Source organism: Corvus cornix, chromosome 2 (genome assembly GCF_000738735.6).
Source record: "Corvus cornix cornix isolate S_Up_H32 chromosome 2, ASM73873v5, whole genome shotgun sequence".
Lineage (NCBI taxonomy): Eukaryota > Metazoa > Chordata > Aves > Passeriformes > Corvidae > Corvus > Corvus cornix.
The window spans coordinates 122203976-122222380 of record NC_046333.1 but is presented as its reverse complement, the minus strand read 5'-3'; the positions used below and the strand labels follow the sequence as shown (position 1 = coordinate 122222380).

At 39.3% G+C, this 18405-nt stretch overlaps 1 protein-coding gene across 2 annotated transcripts in view; it reads left to right on the top strand.

Annotated features, from left to right (window-relative positions):
• Positions 1-8523: 8523 nt before the first annotated feature.
• Positions 8524-18405, top strand: part of UBE2W (ubiquitin conjugating enzyme E2 W) — a 36815-nt gene continuing 26933 nt past the window's right edge. The window contains exon 1 of one of the 2 annotated variants that reach the window (XM_039571520.1): positions 8524-8565. In XM_039571520.1, coding sequence (XP_039427454.1) covers positions 8551-8565 — 15 coding nt within the window. In that variant the 5' untranslated portion in view covers positions 8524-8550. Of the gene's footprint in view, positions 8566-8730; positions 8826-18405 lie in introns of those variants that run through there. The other variant, XM_039571522.1, reaches the window with a different exon arrangement.

Genomic DNA, 18405 nt, shown 5'->3' with positions numbered 1-18405 from the left:
CCCTGTGTTTCTGTTGATTTATGACTTCTTAGAGGAAGTGTTCATATGCAGAATCATCATTTTCATGGCTATACTATATGGTGAGCAAAATGCTAATGTAATTAATATTTGGGTAATAGGTTGTGAAGCTGAATGTGTAAAATTAAAGGTGGTGGGTTTTTTCATAGTTCTGAAGAGTTTAATAGAGTTAAGTGTTTAGATATCTGTGCTGCTCTGAATTACAAGTATCCATAATACTCAGCACTGAGTACTAAAAAAGCATGGTCTTCCTGAACAGGCTTGAAGAGGATACTTCCAAGGGTACTTCAAGGATATCCTGCTGGGGATATTTTGAAAACTTCAAGTGTCCTATAGTACTCCTTTTACTTAGAAAGGTAGTTCTGTAATTGAGGTTCAAATTTTAAGCTGAACTGCTGATTTAAGCCATAAAAACTACCAGATTCTTTATTAACTGTAAGCAGTGAGAAGAGTCACGCTGCATTACGGTTTGTCATCATTTACATATGTATAAGCTGCTGAAGGAGTCTCTGATGGTCCCCAACATGAAATAGTCTGTGCATCTACAATGATCAGAAGTCCCTTCCACAAGACATGAAATTCCTTTTTGGTTTTGAACTTGAAGAAAGGAGGATTCACCATCAGGATTCACTGTGCCATTATATTCAACAGATGTTGAACAAGATATCCAAAAGGCATTTCTCAATTAACGGTAGGAAGTCTGGAAAACGGGTTGCTTCTGTGTGTGTTTTATCACTGTGTATTTTATTTCACAGGCCTAAATTGCAGTAGTGACTGTTTGGTTTGTTTTCCCTTTCTTCTTTTTACTTTGCCCATTGAAAGGGTGATCCCAACACTTGCCTAAATCTGTTGGTTTGTGTAATGAAGTGGACAAGGAACATAGTGGGGCAGGAAAGGTAACTTTTTAGTCCATGTTTTGTATTCCTAGTTTTATTTTGTCAGGTCTCAAATGTTGCAGTGTAATTCAAGGGAGTAACTGCAGTTACTGCAGAGTCAACAAAAGCACAGTGAGAAGTAGCACTATTCCTACCTAAAAACTAAGGGTCGAAGCTGTGGTATAAACTTAATTTCAACAACTGAGTAAGACAAAAATAGCAGGAGTAAGAGAAAAATAGCAGGAACTCATTAAAAATTGAGTGGATTTGGAAATTAAACTAGGATTCTTGTTTTTAAAGACAGACTAAGGCTTTAGAAAAAAAGGCTTTAGGGATTTTTCCCCCTAGAAAAAGTTCCAACTTTTGAAGGATTTTGACAAATAATGAACTGGATTGGAGTTGGATTTCTTTTCAAATGTAATTTATTAAGTGGTAATTTTATGGGAAGATGCCAGTGCTGTGAACTGCATGGGTGGCTGAATGTTTGGATGAGCTAGGAAAGAGCACAAAGTAGATTCTGTGTTTATTATCAGTCACCTGTGAAGCTTGAGTGTCATCACTAGGGCAGCACAGAGAAAAGAACAGGGAGTTTTTACTGAGTTTTAACAAGTGTTATATGTCATGAAATAAAGCCTTGCATATGTTGCATCTGAAATGTAGATTGTGCAATTTCTCTTCTATGGGAGAAAGGTCACTGAGATTAAGAAAAAAAAAAACAACCAAAAAAAGAGATCTATCTCTCTGTCATTACTACGTTACTGGTTTATATTTACAGAATACAGGATTTTCCTCCCACGCTAAATGGGAGGAGATCAGAATTGCAAGATCATGATTGTTCTTTGACAAATTGAGTTCTTCAACATTTTATCCTTTTGAGCTTTTGTAATCAGACAGTTTTCAAGATGTTAGTCATGTAATGTTTTGTAGTCTAACTTGTTGAGGGTGGAATTGGAAAATTAACTTAAAATTGCCCCTAAAATATGTACTGCATTTTAGATCAGTGAAAGTAACAACATGAGAGCTTTTAGATAAATTAAAATCTACAGTTCAGTGCTGCAGTTACTAGTTATCAGGATAGTTTTGTGGGATTAGTTTTTTGGGATAACATGCATGGATTAATGCTATTCCTTATTTATTTGTTGTTAATTTCTTTCTTCAACCAGAAGTTACTTTTAAGTTATAAAACAAATACTGTTAATTCCATTAATGTTAATTCACGTTTAAAACTGCCCTTTCAGGTGAGAATTCATAGCAAAGGATTTTCTTCCCATGAGAAAAAATACTACTGGTATCCTATTTACACTAATAGAAAACTTCTATCTACCAAATCACTACTACACAAAACCATAAATAATACATAACTCCTATCTTGTGTTGCTATAAATTCTTCTTACTCTGTCTAGCAAAACAATGGGATGCCTGTTGTGCAGAATAAAAAGTTCTCAGTTTTGGTTGGTATCACCAAGCCTGAAAAATACCTAGAATTTTAATGCATTTGGCACAAAGGATTTATTTTCTCTTTGTACACAGGGAAAAGCTTCCTGCATTACCATGCTAAGCTGACATACAATGTTTTCCAGAAGTGAGACTCCATTTGAGTCAGAATTATTTGTAGTTTGCTACAAATGAAACATGAAAATGATATATCAATATTTAACATTTAAGCTGCTTTCATAATTGTCATAGATATTTGGCATGTAATAAACAACTATGCCTTAAGGAGAGAACTGTCTGAAAATACCCAGCTGAAGTAGCTGAAAATTCTGTTTTTATATCATGGCTCTGTTTCACGGTAAACATATGCCATATGAAGTCTTGCTTTTCCCAAGGAACATTAAATAAACCAAGAGGCTGGACCCCTGTCATCTTGGTGTACAGTCCTGTGAAATTAAATTCTGCAAGCTCCATAAGTAGTGTGCAGGGTCCAGTGAGGGCAGTGTGCAGTCTGATGTGCACAGTTGGAGGAATTGCTTCTCAGCCCTTGGGAACTGTGGTAGTTTGTCACATCTGTAGAGGTTACCCAAGATGCCTCTTCTCCAGTAGTTTTATCTTGCTTCTAGACTGGCAAAACCAAGCAGCTTCTTAATTTTGAAAATTCTTTATCAATATCTTTTTTGTTGGTTATGAAGTCAGAGTCACTTCTGTGCATTCCTAACCACAACATGAACTAGCTATTCAGGTAACTCTTGGAGTCACCTGAGAAGCCTCCAGTTCACAGATTTTAGAGGTAAAATAAATTACTAAATTATAATTAGATTTGAATGTTGGGGGCATTATCACTGAGCAGCTCCTGAACATTTGGATTTGACAGACACAGTAATCAACCTGCCCACATGGGTTGTGGATGCTTTTGATTTGGAAGAACTTTCAATAATTACATAACATTACATTTTAAATGCGTTCATCTACTTAAGTGAGTATAGGTCCTACACAGTCCTCAGTACATTTTTACAGCTTTTGTCTTTATAAGTATTTATCTTTACAGCATTTAAAAGTGTTAGAGGACTACTGGTGCCTAAAACCATGGTTTGACAATTACTACAAATTAGTAATTACAGAACATGGTGTCAAACAATAGGACAAGAGGCAATGGACAGAAACTGATGCCAAGAAACTGATGACAGAAACAGAAAGTTCCACCTGAATATGAGGAAGAACTTCTTTACTGTGCAGGTGACCAAGCACTGGAACAGGCTGCCCAGAGAGGTTGTGGAGTCTCCCTCACTGGAGATATTCAAGAACCTCCTGGATGCAACCCTGAGCAACGTGCTCTGGGATGTCCCGGCTTGAGCAGGGAGGTTGGACCAGGTGACCCACTGTGGTCTCTTCCAACCTGACCCATTCTGTGATTCTGCATATTAGTAAAGCAGCCAATTCCACTCCTTTCCCCAGCCCCATGTCCTCCTTCTTCCCCTGCAGTAATTACAACTGTATCTGCACAAAGTAAGACAAATTCTCTTCTGATCTGATGGAAATTACTTTGGTAGTTTAGTCTTCCTGTGGGTAACATGAAAGCCACAGACAACCCAGTGGCTGCAAAATCATCAAACCCTATACAAGAGAAGAAATGGAAGCATATGTCATCTGAGAACAAGATTACCCTCTTCTGCAGGAACTGCACTTGTAGCAGATTAGGAATAAGGTGAGACTTTTCCTTAACCTCTTTTCATGCCTTTGAAAGTCCTGGGATGGAAATGACATTTTGCCTGTTAAGAACTAAGATGAAAATGGAATGCACTGTTGATGAAAAATCTATATAATCACTAAGGAATAAAACAACAATAAAATCTCAACAGCACAAAGTTATCTTGCAAATTTAGGCTATTTTAAATTTTAGCTATGTGTGCAATTAAGTACTTTTACATTCTTGATATAATGTTGTCTTGGTTTCATTCTCCATCTTTAGTTGATGGTTTCTGCAGGTGCACCAAGCTTGTTTATAAGAAGATCTTCATTCCACAGCGTTTTTAAACTCAGTGCCCTTCCTTAAATTGGCAGGTAGGAGCAGAAGAAGCAGTTGGCACAATTCCTCTGAGGGGCAGGAAGTCCTCCATCCTCAGGAGATGCAATGTCCTGGCTCTGCAGATTACAATTGTGATGCCACTTGAGTAACAAGGGCAGTTAACACGAACATACAGTTGACTTCTCTTTAAGGAGACAAGATGAAAAGCTAAAAAGTACAGTGGACATAGGAAAAAGAAATTGAGCTCTCATGTCATTTTAGTAGCAGGAATCATAGAGGAGCAGGTAGTGACAGCTCCTTTTTTACAGAAAAAAAAAGTGAGAGCAGAGGAAAAAAATGTTCAGTGACATTTGAAAACATTATGGACAACACAGGGAATGGAATGTGAAATTACAGGAACCCTAATCAAGAATTATATTTGACCTTTGTAAAACTGTCTTGGTATATCAGAAACTTATCTAATAAATGTAGTTTGAACATTAGTTGCATTTTCCCTGTAAGTATAAGGGTATGCAAAGTCTGAAAAAAAGTGGATTTTTTAGGTCGACTTCAAGAATATTTACCAAAACAATTTTAGTAGGAGGTACAATTTTCATTATTTGCTCCATATGTTTTTGATATGTGAGTCATAATCATGTCAGATCAGTGTAAGATAGCCTCTGAAATAATGAAGATAACAGATTCAATTTCTCTTCCCCTTAATCTTTGAATATTTGGGACCCAGGACTCTGATCCTCGAAGTCTCTGGCAAAACTTGGGTTGACTGGTGAAAGATCAGACTGCATTAGCTAAATACTAGTTTTCTTTTTTAGAAACTAAACAGCTATTGTGTTGTCCATCTCTATACCTGCAAGAGATTAGGAAGGGTTAATTGCAGAAGTGTGTTCTTCTATGTTTTGCATAGGTAAAGGTCAACACTGAAATGAAAACCAAATTACAATAACCTACTCCTAGTGAAATTTACCCTCTCTGGGAATTAGGGCCTTTCCTTACTGGGATTACTGGATAACTTAAGAAGAAGATACTGATATTCATATATTCTTTCTGGGAGTCTGATAATTGTGTTTGTTTTCTTACTGTGCTTATGGGACTGATTCGCTAATCCCTGTAGCATTATGCACTGTACAAAAACATCTCTGCAAGATAGGTTACCAAGAAATGAGGAAAGGGAAAAAACCCAACAGAACACAGGGATAATTCTCCAGATGCCCCTATTCCCGTGATGATAAGGAGCTAAAAAATGTTTCACATATATATTAGGCATTGCATGACACTTTAAAAAACAAAGATGTGACAACAGTGATAAGACACCTTTGGTAGTCCTGTAAGAATAAACTCAAAGTGAATTCAGGGATGGGGGATCCTGCCCACGAGTTTCAGCTGCAGTGTAACACTTTAGTTACTTACATACCCAGTCAAGATTGAGTAGGTAGTAATTAACTCATGCTCTATTTATATGCAGGGCAAACTGCCCCTTGGTTTTCATGCCTGCTATCCTCAGGAATAGGATTTGCAGCATAGATGAAGTTATCTCAGTAAACAATACTTCAGTAAATAAATGTAGTAGGTGGCTTAATATTGAAAAGCTCTGTGTGATAGGTAAAAAAGACTTCTTGAACATAAGGGCAGTTAAAAGATATGAATTTTTTTTGCAAAGTTGGCTTTTCATTCAGAGATAATTTTTCTTTATTACAGAGTAGAAGTCATATTTGTACTGAATACAATTTGCTTAAGGCCACAAAGCTGATCATTCCATGCAAAACCAGTTTGCAGTCTATGAAGTGTTCTGGCATTCATAAGCTTATGCTGCTTTATATCTTCTGACCTTCAACAGGGTTTTCTGGAAGAGGCTTAAGGAACTGAATATAATGGTTTGAAATCAGTTTTATCTCGCTGTGATTACATCAACACAGATAGTCAATATGTCCACGTTTATAAACGAACACATGTCCATTGCTTAACCTTGATGTTCTTGCTATCTTTGTGGCATATGGCATTAAGAGATGTATTTTAGGATAACCATATGTTTGGATTATGCAAAACAACAACAACTAGTAAAACAGAAATGTTCCACTTAATGCTGTAACAGCCTAAGTTAGTTCTGAAGAACTGCAGGAAAGAGAAACCTCTACCAGGTCTATGTGTCTACTTAATGCAACAAATCCTCTGCAACCTAAATGGTCTTGCAAAAATAATATAGTAATAAATACTGACTTCCAGGGAAAACAGTTGAGCAATGTCAGCTGGCATGGCATCAGGAGCCCATGGTTTGTGAATGAGAATTGAATTTAGAACACAAAGTACAGGACGCAGCTTACATGACAATACTTTTCCTATCCTTACTTTTGGTAGGCTAATCTCCTTTCCTACTCAAAAATCAACATATATTCATTCCGTCTTCAGCAAATTCCCACAAAGCCAAGGGGCTTGTTCGCTTCTGCAGCTGCCTCACAGAGTAAGGATACTCCTGCTGCCTTCTTCTGCTTAAAGGGTTCTGCCTTTTAAACAAACCCCAAAGTTTGTATGCTTGCTTTAACATCGGCGACACTGTTGATGCTGGATAGAAGTTGGAAGCTGATGCCATGTTGTGCTGGTTTGTTGTTTTTCTCCAAGTAGCTGTTTTCAAAGTATTAAAAGCATATGAGAAGGTAAAGCTTGTACATAGAGGTAGTACTTGCATCACACTAAATAATACGGTAGAACAAGACAGGCAGGCTTTTGGATGCAGAACTCTTCTAGAGGTCTAGCACTAAAGAAGATTTCTAAGGTAATACAAACTGCAAACAATTATTCAATAATTTAATTGTTTGCTTATCAGGCCATCTCTGAAGAAAAAATCCAGGCTACCACTGGAGCAGAGGTGACCCAGGGATTTTTTAACATCATCAGAAAGGAGAGGGGTGAAGGGACAGACAAAGGGGCTTCAGTGTTTTTGGAACGTGCAGCATGACCAGTGGGGAGATGGAGATTATAATGACCTATGAATCAGTTTCTCTGTTAAATCCTTAGTTTTACATAACCACTGGGATTATAAATTTTATAGGTTGTCTTCGGATAAACATTTTGTAGGTTTATCTTGAGGATCCGTTAAGTCTGATATATTACAGCAGGAATAACAGCTTTATGAAGTGTGTTTCCGCAAGTTGTTTAATTTATTGATTGCACACAGTCACTCTACTGAGTGCTGCCTGTTTATATTCACCTACATAGATATGGCAAAATCATCTGGTGCGAAGGACAGGGGTTATTCCAGTCCAGGAAAGGAAAACGTAGAATCCAAAAATGCTCTGACTTAAAATACGTCCACCTTCATTTGGACTCGTACACCTCCAGACCAGCAGTGCAGGGGAATCAGATGATCCGTGGCAGAGTAGCACACAGGGAAGTCCACAGAAAGAGAGCCCCTCGCCAGGAGGGCCCCGCGGCTCGCAGCGGCGCTTCTCCAGTCGCGGTGGCCAGCGCCCCGCGGCCCCGAGCCCACGCAGCAGCGCCTGCCGCCGACCCCAGGCCGACCTGTGGTGGGATCTAGTGCCAAGGCACGGAGTAATGGGACAAACTGAAAGGGGAGAGATTTGGGTTAGATACCAGGAAGAAATTCTTTACTGTGAGGCTGGTGAGGCACTGAAGAGGCTGCCCAGCGAGGTTTCCGGATGCCCCATCCCTGGCAGTGATCAAAGCCAGGTTGGAATGGGGTCTGAGCAGCCTGGTCTGGTGGGAGGTGCCCCTGCGTCTGGCGGGGGTGTTGGATCTAGATGATCTTCAAGGTCCCTGCCCACTCCTTAACATTCTATGGTTCTGTCATTCCATGACCCTCCCGCCGGGGCACACCAGGCGTGAGGGGAGCCCGGAGGAACGCGCAGTGCAACTCTAAAAACCTTCACACACAGAAGCCGGCCGGGGTCAACCCCTTCCCGCCCCCGCGGCTGGCGGTGACGGACATCGCGCCGCTCCCTCCCCGGCCGCAGGGCGAGCAGGGCGAGCAGGGCGAGCAGGGCACAGCCGGCACGGCCGGCGCAGCCGGAGCCTCCCTGGCGGCCGGCAAGGCCGGCGCGGGCACGTGACCTCCTCCGGCCCACCCGCCCCGCGCACGCGCGGCCGCTCAACGGGCGGGCGCGGGCACGTGACAGGGGAGCGCGCGGGGCGGGGCCGTCCCGGCGGCGGCGCAGAGGGGAGGGGGGAGGAGGCGGATCCATCATGGCGTCGATGCAGGTGAGGCGTCTGCGGCGGAGTCCCCGCGGCAGCGCTGGGGCCGGGCGGCGGCAGGGGGAGCCGGGAGGAGCCGTTCCGCCGGGCGCGTGCGTGCGTGCGTGCGTGCATGTGCGCGCGGCGCGGTGCCGTGCGGTGCGGTGCGAAGAGCGGCGCAGAGGGAGGAACCGCCCGGGCAGAGGTTGAGGGTGTCGAGCTCCGGGTAGCGGGGCCGGGGAGGGCAGGTGGCGGCAGGGAAGGGCTGGTCCGGCGCCGCGATGGAGGTGAGACCCGCAGGGGTGTGAGAGGCGAGGCCGGGACTCTGACGGCGGCGGGCGGGGCGGGTGCGGGGGGAGGCACCGGGCCCGGGGCGCGGGGAAGAGGCGCCTCAGGGAGGCGTCTGGCAGCGATGCCGCTGCTCCCTGGGCAGGCGAGGGAAGGGCGAAGAGATCCCTGCCCCCCCGGGACTTGAGGGGGCCGCAGGGAATGTATGGCACACCGTGCGGGGTGAGCGATCAGGGAGACCCTCCCGGTGGCATCGTGGGGACCGTGACCAGCAGCTCCGAGTTCCTGGGGTTACGGTTCTGTAATTCCCCCGCACGGGGGGCTGGGGCAGGCTGCGTGTTGCCCGTGGGGTTCTCTTTCTCTCCGTAAAATGAGGCTGCGGTGTGGTACCAGCCCTGTGGACAGGTAACGTCTGGCTTTCTCGGCCGGATGGGGTTGCTGTAGGTACAGTAGCGCGGAACATCATGCTGCCTGACAGGTATTTCCAGCTGAATTATTCATTCGTACCGACTCCGAAGCGGTTCTTAAATAGGGGCTGCAGAAATTGCTCTGGTAGAATGGATCGCTTTCACTGTGTGCTGCTGAGTGGGTGGTGCTTTATTATGACTGGGGCAGGAGAAAAGATCTCTAGCTTTTGTGGCAGTGGCCCCTGTCTTTTCTTATTTAACCAGCAAGTTCCCCTCTTTTCCTTGGATATTTGTAGTTTTCCACTTTGTTTTTATATTAGGATCATCTAGATCTCCTCTCTTCTCTCATTTTGGTCCAGTATAGCTTACGTTTTTTGTCACTAGTAGTAGAACAGCACAGAAAGAGTGTACAAAATGAATGAAATTTGTCTAATTGCCCTAATAACCCGGATTTAGTATAGCCAAAAAGAGTTAAAATGTCAAAGCATTGAACTTTATGGGATAAAAATTATTCTCCTGAAGTTTAGAAGTATACCCCCCCACCCATGGTATGTCTTTCAGAGTTACTGGAATGAAACGAGATCAAGAAGTTGAACATACTGTACAGAATGTTCTTCTTTAGCAGTATCTTAGGCAGGTAGTCTGATCTGCCTTGGTTTTATTCGCTCTATCTGGCAGATGTGGTTTTTCAGTGCTTTTCTTCTAATGTGCAGACTTCTACAAGCTCAACTGCAAAATAGAGGCTATAATTTATTAAGAAGTATCTTTCATAAAACTGTGTGAAAAGCAGGGAAATGACAGCTGTGAACCGGGAAGGAGGCAATCTGTAAAGGGACTTGGTAAAGCTGTGCTGTGTTGCTCTCTCTGGCCTAGTAAATGACCTTCTACAGCATGCCTCACCCTAATTCCTGTTGCTCCCTCTGTAAAGGGGAAAAAATGGTTACATATTAAGTGAGGTTGTTTAGGATACATGAATGACAAATGTTGCCTAAATGTGAGATGTGTGGAGGGTAGTACTCACTTCCTGAAATTACAGCCATGGTAACTCTAATGGTGTAATTGCTTTCATTTTAGAAACACCAGCTGTAAGATGATGCTTTTTGTTTTCTTCCATGATGTTCTGTTGTCTTTTGATAAGAGATTCAAGGACATTTATGAAGGTTTTTTTGTCTATATGTTCCTAATTGCAAAATGCTCTAATTACTCTTTTCTATGTTTAGTAAACTACTAATTTAATTATGTAGTTTAGCATATTGGAAAGGAGTTGAAAACAGGAAGCTTAAATGAAAATGTAGTAAGTGAACAGTAAAATTAAGTTCATCGTAGACATGCTCCCAGATGAGCAAGATTTCAAGGCTCTGAATTCTTCTATCAATTAACATTTATGTGTTCAGTGTGAAAAAAAGTTTTACAAAGGAAACTGGTATATATAATTTTAAGTGGGTTTTTTGGTTCAGAATGATTTAATTTATTATAATTAGTGCTATCTTCTAGTATCTAAGTTGCCTGACACAAAAAAGAGATGTCCTTTTTCTGATTAAGTTTAGTGTTTTTAAATACCCAGTATTTACCTGAAATGTTTATGCAACTCATTGTCATTTCTGACTATACCAGTGGTCTGACACTCTACTATTATGACAATATTATTTATATTATTGATAAAAAAGATACATTGGTGCACAAAGTAAGTTCTAGTTACTTCTTGAACTGCTGTAATTTTATACAACAGTATATGATGCCCTAGGTTAATTACTTTTTATTTTTACAGGTCTACTGAAAAGTCTCTGATTAAGTTATGAGAGTTCTCTGATTAACCTGTTCTTAGTCAGTCTACTATGGAAGTTTAGGAACGTGTAGCAAATTGCCTCTTTTTGCTAATGGCTCTGAGCATTGACCTGAGTAGTTACTGCAGTTGAGTGGGTGCACAGTAACTTGTAAAACTTGTGACTTTGAGTCTTCGTGTATATCGTTAAACTTACTGTGATTTTTGTATGTGTGGAGAGTCTTTAATGGTAGTTTTCTGTAACCCTCTTTTTCTACAATGATAGAAGCCAGTGTTGATGTGATCTTGTGTTTTGTTTTCTAACAACAATGTTGTTACTAATTTGCCACTGCTGGACTGGTTTAAACCCAGTTTGCATAACTTTAGGCAAATAATATTTTTTTTAAAAAAAAGCTAACAGACCCCCAGACAAGCCTTTAAAGAAAGAGCACTTATTTTCAAGAATTTTCCCAGAAAAAGCACAAGCTTGTGCAACTTTCTCCTGGAAAAATAACACAGAAATATTCTGAAAAGGTGTAAGTAATGTCAAACAAGGGAGTAGAATGGATTTGCTCTAGAAAATTTTGATATAGCATCTTTAGTAATCTGAAGCTTTTAAAGGCAAATGCTAAAGAAACAGTAAACAGTTGTTCTCAGAACAGGTGGAAACACAGGACTTACATTATGAATAGAAGAGCAGGTAGAAAATAGAGCCAAGGAAGTTCAGTTGAAAATATACAGAAAATATGTCATTGCTGTTCAAAGTGTTAAATAATTAAAGCTTTTCCCTCAATGTGCAGATATGAACTATTTGCATCATAAACTTGAAAGATTGACTTTATTGATAATATTGACATCTTAATTACTATGATTTACCTTTCACCTCCTTTTACTTTTAATGTCAGGTTGCTACAAACTCTGGATTTATTTGTGAGATTGTGAAAACATTTAGAGAAATGGTTTTAGGTTTTTTTATCATCAGGCTAACTTCTCACATATTCTGTGAAGTTAGGCACATAAGACTTGTACGTGTAGGTATTTAAATCTGACTGAATGCAGAGCTAATGTAATTAATGACAAACAACTTTAGTAAAGAGTGTAGAATGTTAGCTTTCACTGTGCTTCTGTGTTACCCATTGAAACCTGCTGTGGTGGGCCACCATCAAATTACATGCACACACCAACATAAAGTGCTACTTGAAAAATCTTGTTCCATCAATAGGATTTTTTTTTTCAAAATGTGTATCTAAGCAGCTGTTTAATAAAATAACTGTGTGAGATGACAATGCGGAATTCATGTCCAGTTTGAGATCCCAAGGAAAGTTGTATCACAGTATGCAAGCTAGTAGCAATAAGAAAACTTCCCACAAGTTTCACCCCAGTATTTTCAGCCAGTGGGGTAGGGGATGAAGAAAATATTTACAGGCTGCTGAAATCTCCAGAAAAAATACATGCGCTCTTGGTTACACTTCCTTTTATTCTTTACCTGTGCTTCTAGTGTTAGTGAAAGTTCTGTTTGCAGCTGTTCTCAGAACAATTACTCATTGCTCAATCTTTGCTCAGTACTGGCAGTGTTTTTATTTAATGATTTGGCAATAATTTTTTCTTATTTAAAAGCTTTGCCCAGGAAAAAGTATTAAACTATTTTTATTGTGCATTCCAAAAAAAGCCAAAACTCCAACCTTAAGTGAGGAAAGCTTTCAGTCAATTGGAACTTGGATGGTAATGCACATTGGTTCTGTAGTGTTAAATGTCACAGTACAGGATGCTATTTGTGTTGTTTCAAAGAGGAAAAAAAAGAAAATGAGTGGGTACTGTAGCCATATAACCAATTCTGGGATATAAACATAATGAAATTATTGGTAGTTAATAACAACATGAAGTATTTAGTAGTTCCATTGGTGAAATACTATTGAAGATGAAAATTTTAATAATTATTTAAACTGAGAAATGCAAGTACCATAATTGAAACCAGGATGAGTAGAGAGTAAAAATCGTTTCTTCTGTCCGCTAAGAGATTGTTAGTCCTTTACTTAACCATTGGTAATCAGTCTGTACTGATGTTTGCTATATTAGCTTTGGCATATAGCTATGCTACAGTAAAATAAGATAAATACAAAATTTTTAGTAATTTTATCAAGATGAGTTAATTTAATCTTGAGAGTTTTTAAATAAAGTTTTTACTTGAATATCAACTGAAGTTTAAAATTTATAGTCTTTATTCAGTAAAGATAAATAAAATAGTAGTTATTGCTTTAGGCCCTAAGGAGTCTCATTTGCTTGTTTGTGTATCTGCCTGTGTAAATAAAATTTTGGGAAATACTTGGCTGTGCAGCAGCTGCAGAATTTTATAGCTAGGATGGAAGAATTCACTTCTGAGAAAGAAAGCAGCAGTAGAAAAGCTTATTGAAACCAGTGTCCCTGAGCATTATCAGCAGCTTGTCCTTACAAACAGACCAACTATGCAGCTTAAATGTAAAAAACTATGGACGCTTTCAACCTGTCACATTGAACATTGGTATCTCACCAATATGTGTATGATTTCAATCAGGAAAATAAAATAGGCAGGTATTTGTTGTAAAGAAGAGTTATTCTAGTTCATTGCCCTTATTTTTTGCTCAGTTTTATAGTATCTTGTGTTTAGGCCTAGCTATTCAAGTTCTGAGAGGAGAAAAATAGAACACAATGCATTTGCAAGAGCCAGGGAATGTTGTCTTGTTAAGCTGCTCCCTTGGAAGGCTCTCTGAGTTTGTAATTAATAAGCTAAAGCAGCTTAGCTCAAACAATGTGTGAAACTCGGTGATCAGGTACTTTCTTTAATTGTTTGCTCCAATTCTACTGAGCTAAGACTTTTAGACTAAAGGATCCTCACTATGTATTATACAGGTGTAGGCCACACTGGCGGCTGCACCCAGAGGTTGAGATTAAATTATCCCTATTAATGTGAAAGAGAGAAGGCACTATTCCCATTGAACTTACACGTAGTTATGACTGTGTGCAACAAATATAAATGCCTTCAGATCATTAGATCATGTCTCTCACACAGCCTTGGTTTACAGCTGAGAGATGAGCTTTCAAGCAGATTACAGGCTAAAATTTCCACTAGGGCAGAGGGGAAGAGGATGACGAAGGTCTTTTGCTCAGTACTTGGAGCCAAAAATTTTGTGCATCTTGCATGGCTTTGAAGTAGTGAAAGACTGTGACAGGACTGTCAGCTGGATGTATAGTTTGTCTTTTGAAGGGAGGAAGAGATGGTATTATCTGTTTGCTGGAGCGTATTACTACTTCATTTATTAAAAGCAAATGAAAATAAGTCAGTTAAATGTTTTAAATAAAAAGAGCCAGTAAGCAACCTTTTGTGATTGATGAAGGTCAGGTAACATGTCTTCTGCCTGCTTTTGATAGTAGAGGGCTTTCAAAAGGTATTCTGGAATCTGTTCGAGCCTTTGCAGTTGTTTGGGTTTTTTTTTAGTTTGCTTTGTTCAAAAATGTATTCTGGAATCTGTGCAAGCCTTTGCAGTTTGGTTTTTTTTTTTGTTTGCTTTTTTTTTCCTCAGGTGACCTCAATTACTGCCATGAAAAATAGATATCAATCAGGGATGGCAGGGAAAGAAGGGAGGGAACAGGGAACCTTATAATTTGCCTTCCTAAGAACAATATTAATGTATTAGTAAAGAAAGGATAGAAGTTAGTGGTGGTAAGTCAGGAATTGTGAGACACCTCATTTTTGCTAATTAATGATCTCATTGAGGATGCTAGCTATTCATCCTTTCATACACAGTACTAAAAAATAATTGTTTCTCCTTGGATGATTACAAATGGAAAGCTGTTTGTCATCTTTTTTAATTCAGCTTAATTAAAAATACGGCTTAATCAGCCTCAAGAAGAAAATCTGTATATATGTCAATAAATTGTGATAATAGTTTACTAGAGCATAGCAAATACTGTCCCTGAAAGCCTGCTGGAATAAAATGCTTCATAGAATTTGATGCTGCTTGTTCACGCTGATGTATTTATTTCTTCTTCACTAGGAACTGATGGCCAGTAATAAGAAACCTAAATCCATTCAGTTTCCTTGCCCCTTCTTAAGTTATAAACTCTCCCCTTTTCATATTTAGGAATATGGATTGGATGAGTATTTAAATCTTGTTACTGTTTGCTACTTCAAACATTTTACCTTCTTTCTCTCCACAACGCTTTTTGTCAGAATACAACACTTTATCTTGGTTACCAACCTGTGGAATGTTTTTATAAGGATGAGAAATTCCTGGTAAACATATGGTTGCCCTCATTGTGCCAGCCTTCACTATTGTCTTAAATTCATTTCTTTAACTGATGTGGTTCAAGTAGTGCCAGACTCTTTTCCTTAAAAGATAAAATTATCTGTGGTTGACTTTTATTACTGTGTGAGGCTTGTGCTGGGCGTTGGTACGTTTCAAGACTCCATTTACAAAGCAGATGACTCACTGTCAGTTTCATCTTATTCTGTATTAGTGGATTCCACTTAATTTGCTTTCAAATGACAGGTTCATTGTAAAAAATTTGATTATCTGGCAAAAAGCTTTTCAGACTGTGAAGTACAGAATGTTTCCTTTGTGTGTGTATAGTTATTGTGATTTATCTTTAATTATACTGTAGTTATGATTTCAGGTTGATCTTGTCTCTTAGTGAGTTTAAGTCAAGCATATTATTTCCTTTTAAAGAGGACTGTTGCTTTGATCTTTCAGTCAAATATTTTAGAATATCTTGGAGTATATGAAGATAATATTCTGTTATCAAACTGAGAAATCAACAATCCTTCCTCCCGCCACCCTCAATCCATAACTGGATTTCTGAAAATTTTAAATGCTCTGAATAACAAAAAATGAGTGGTGGAAACTTATTTTAAGTAGCTCAATAAAAGATTCATGCACTGCCATTTGGTTCCTTTAAAACGAGAGAAGTGTGCTAAATGCCTGACATTCAGATCTTGAAGTCTGGATTGGTCTGAGGAAATAACATTAGAACTGGGTCGCCAGATGTTAACATGTTTTATTAGAAATGAGGAGGAGACTAATCTGCTTCTGCATTCTCAGAATAGATTGAAAACATGCTATTCAGCCAAAAATAGATAAAACTGAAAAACAATTCTTTGAGCTAAAATCCCAGTATTACTTTTTAATGGACAGAGTATTTTGTGGAGCTGTTTTGTTATGCGTCTTGCTGAAGCTTTAATTGACCACATCCAGATAATTATCTATCTTTCCTCCTCTGGGCCTTGATTAAAGCTTACTAGAAGAACTTTGAGAGGAAAAATTCATGCAGAATTGTGATAATCAAGTATCTGGGTTGTGTGTTTGAGAGTCTGGAGCAAATTATTTCACCTGAATTATGGGATATAATCTTCAGGGACTTCCTTGAATGACCTGGTTGACTGGGATATAAAGGGGTTTTTATTTGTAGGAACTGTCATTCTCTAGATTTCTAAAGTAGAGAGATGGAGTGTAGCGGGTTATTTTTTCTTAAATGTCACCATTGTTAATCTTGATGTTGTTTCTCTTCTGTTTGAGAGCTTTTTGATATTTTCAGTTAGGTTTCTAATTAGAGAGTAATGTGCAGTGAGTTCCAGGAATACTTAAACTGCTTAAAATATGTTGGGTGGGGTTTTCTTTCTGTAGAGTAGTTTAGTTTGAAAAGCATAACTATCTATCCAGTGTTTAGAACTTCATATTCTGTATTTGAGGCACTTTTCAGTAAGAAACCTGTGAATGGAAGAAACCGAAATACTGAAAACAGAGTTGTTAGTGGTCTTATGCTCTCAGGCTAGTAGCTTGTACTAGCAGTCAAGCAACAGCTTTGCTTATGAATCAACATGGTGGTGTTATACAACACTGTCATTACAGCCTGTTATCAGCTCCTGTTCTGGGACAAGATTGCTATTTGTCTCTGTACAGTGACTGTCTCCTGCATGTAGAAACTTCTCCAAAACAGAAAGGATGTTTTTTGTGAAACGTTTTATAACTTGAATGGGGGAGGAGGTGGCAGGCTGTGGTTCATAAGCAAAATGTAAATTCTTTGCCAGGACTTTATCGTATTACTGGCAGTGTTTTGGTGTTTTTGGATGTAGAAGAGAGTTTTGGTAGTTATGGAAGAAATGTTAGTTCTCCTTAGGGTGCAGCAGCTTTACCAATATAAAATAGAAGAGTGGAGCCCCTGTGGGATTAATGTTTAACTTCTAACTATTTATGAGTTAATTTTCTTCCTCTTTGATCTCTGAGTCAGATTAAGATTTGAGTTTACAGTGTCCAGGAAGGCTTAGCCTTGGAAGACTATTCCTTTCTTACATTTGTAGTTTCTTGCAACAAAGAGAAGGGAATGTGAATGCATAGGAATAGAAGGTTTGTAGCACAATTCAAGTGCAGATGTTTTGGTCCTGCATGCTTCCTAGTCTGTGAAGTTGTGTTCTGTCTTTGTTTCTTCATATCATAATGATACTGCCTTATTGGACATGGCTAGTTGAGTTTCTACCAATCCAGGTGAAAAGGCCACCACATTTCAGTTATATTGCCCATCACATCTTGTTTTAATGGTGAAATAAGGTGTGGCAATGGAACATATCCTCCAACAGAAGTGAAAGGAAGCTGTTGGCCCATTTTCCACTTTTTGCTCTGCTTGTAGGTTTCTGCCTCTCTGATATTTTTGCTTTTTTCCCTAGCTGTTTGCTACCAAATTCTTATCACTTCCCTTAATATATCATGTCTTTTGCAGAATCTGCTTTGGGTTTAATCAGCTCAGCTTTTCTCCTTCTTACTTTATTTCTCTGTAAAAAGGAAAATCACTGTTGTTTGTAGGTAAAGTATTTGACTATGACAGCTCATCATTTAGTTTACTCTTTTAAGATATTGCTGATTGAAGACATTGCACATTTCATGCTGCATTTCTTGAAACACCAAAAAGTGAAGTATTCAAGAATTGCAATTTAATTTGCTTTTTATCATTTACCTTTTCAGAGTTTGTAATTTCAACTCATAGGAGATAATAAGCCAGGAGTATGGGCACACATTCAAACTTGATTGGGTTAAGGTGTTAATATTTTACTGCTAATCAACAGAGCCAGTACACCACTGTATCTATGCTTTGCCTGCTCCAGTTATGAAGATTAAGACATTACCTGAAGCAACACTCACTGGTTGGCCTAGGTGCTCTCAGCTCTATGTACATAATTAGTACTAGGTAGTGACCCCCCTAACTTGACTGTACATGGATTTTTGTTTGCCCATAGCTCTGTTAAACTTTAACTCTCTGTGCTCCACTTTACCAAGGGAGGGGCAAAGCTGTTGGAAGAGTTCTGACAATGGGCTTAGAACTGAAAATAGACTCCTGATACGGTGATACTCCTTTTGAAAGGTATTGAGAAAGGTAATTTTCACA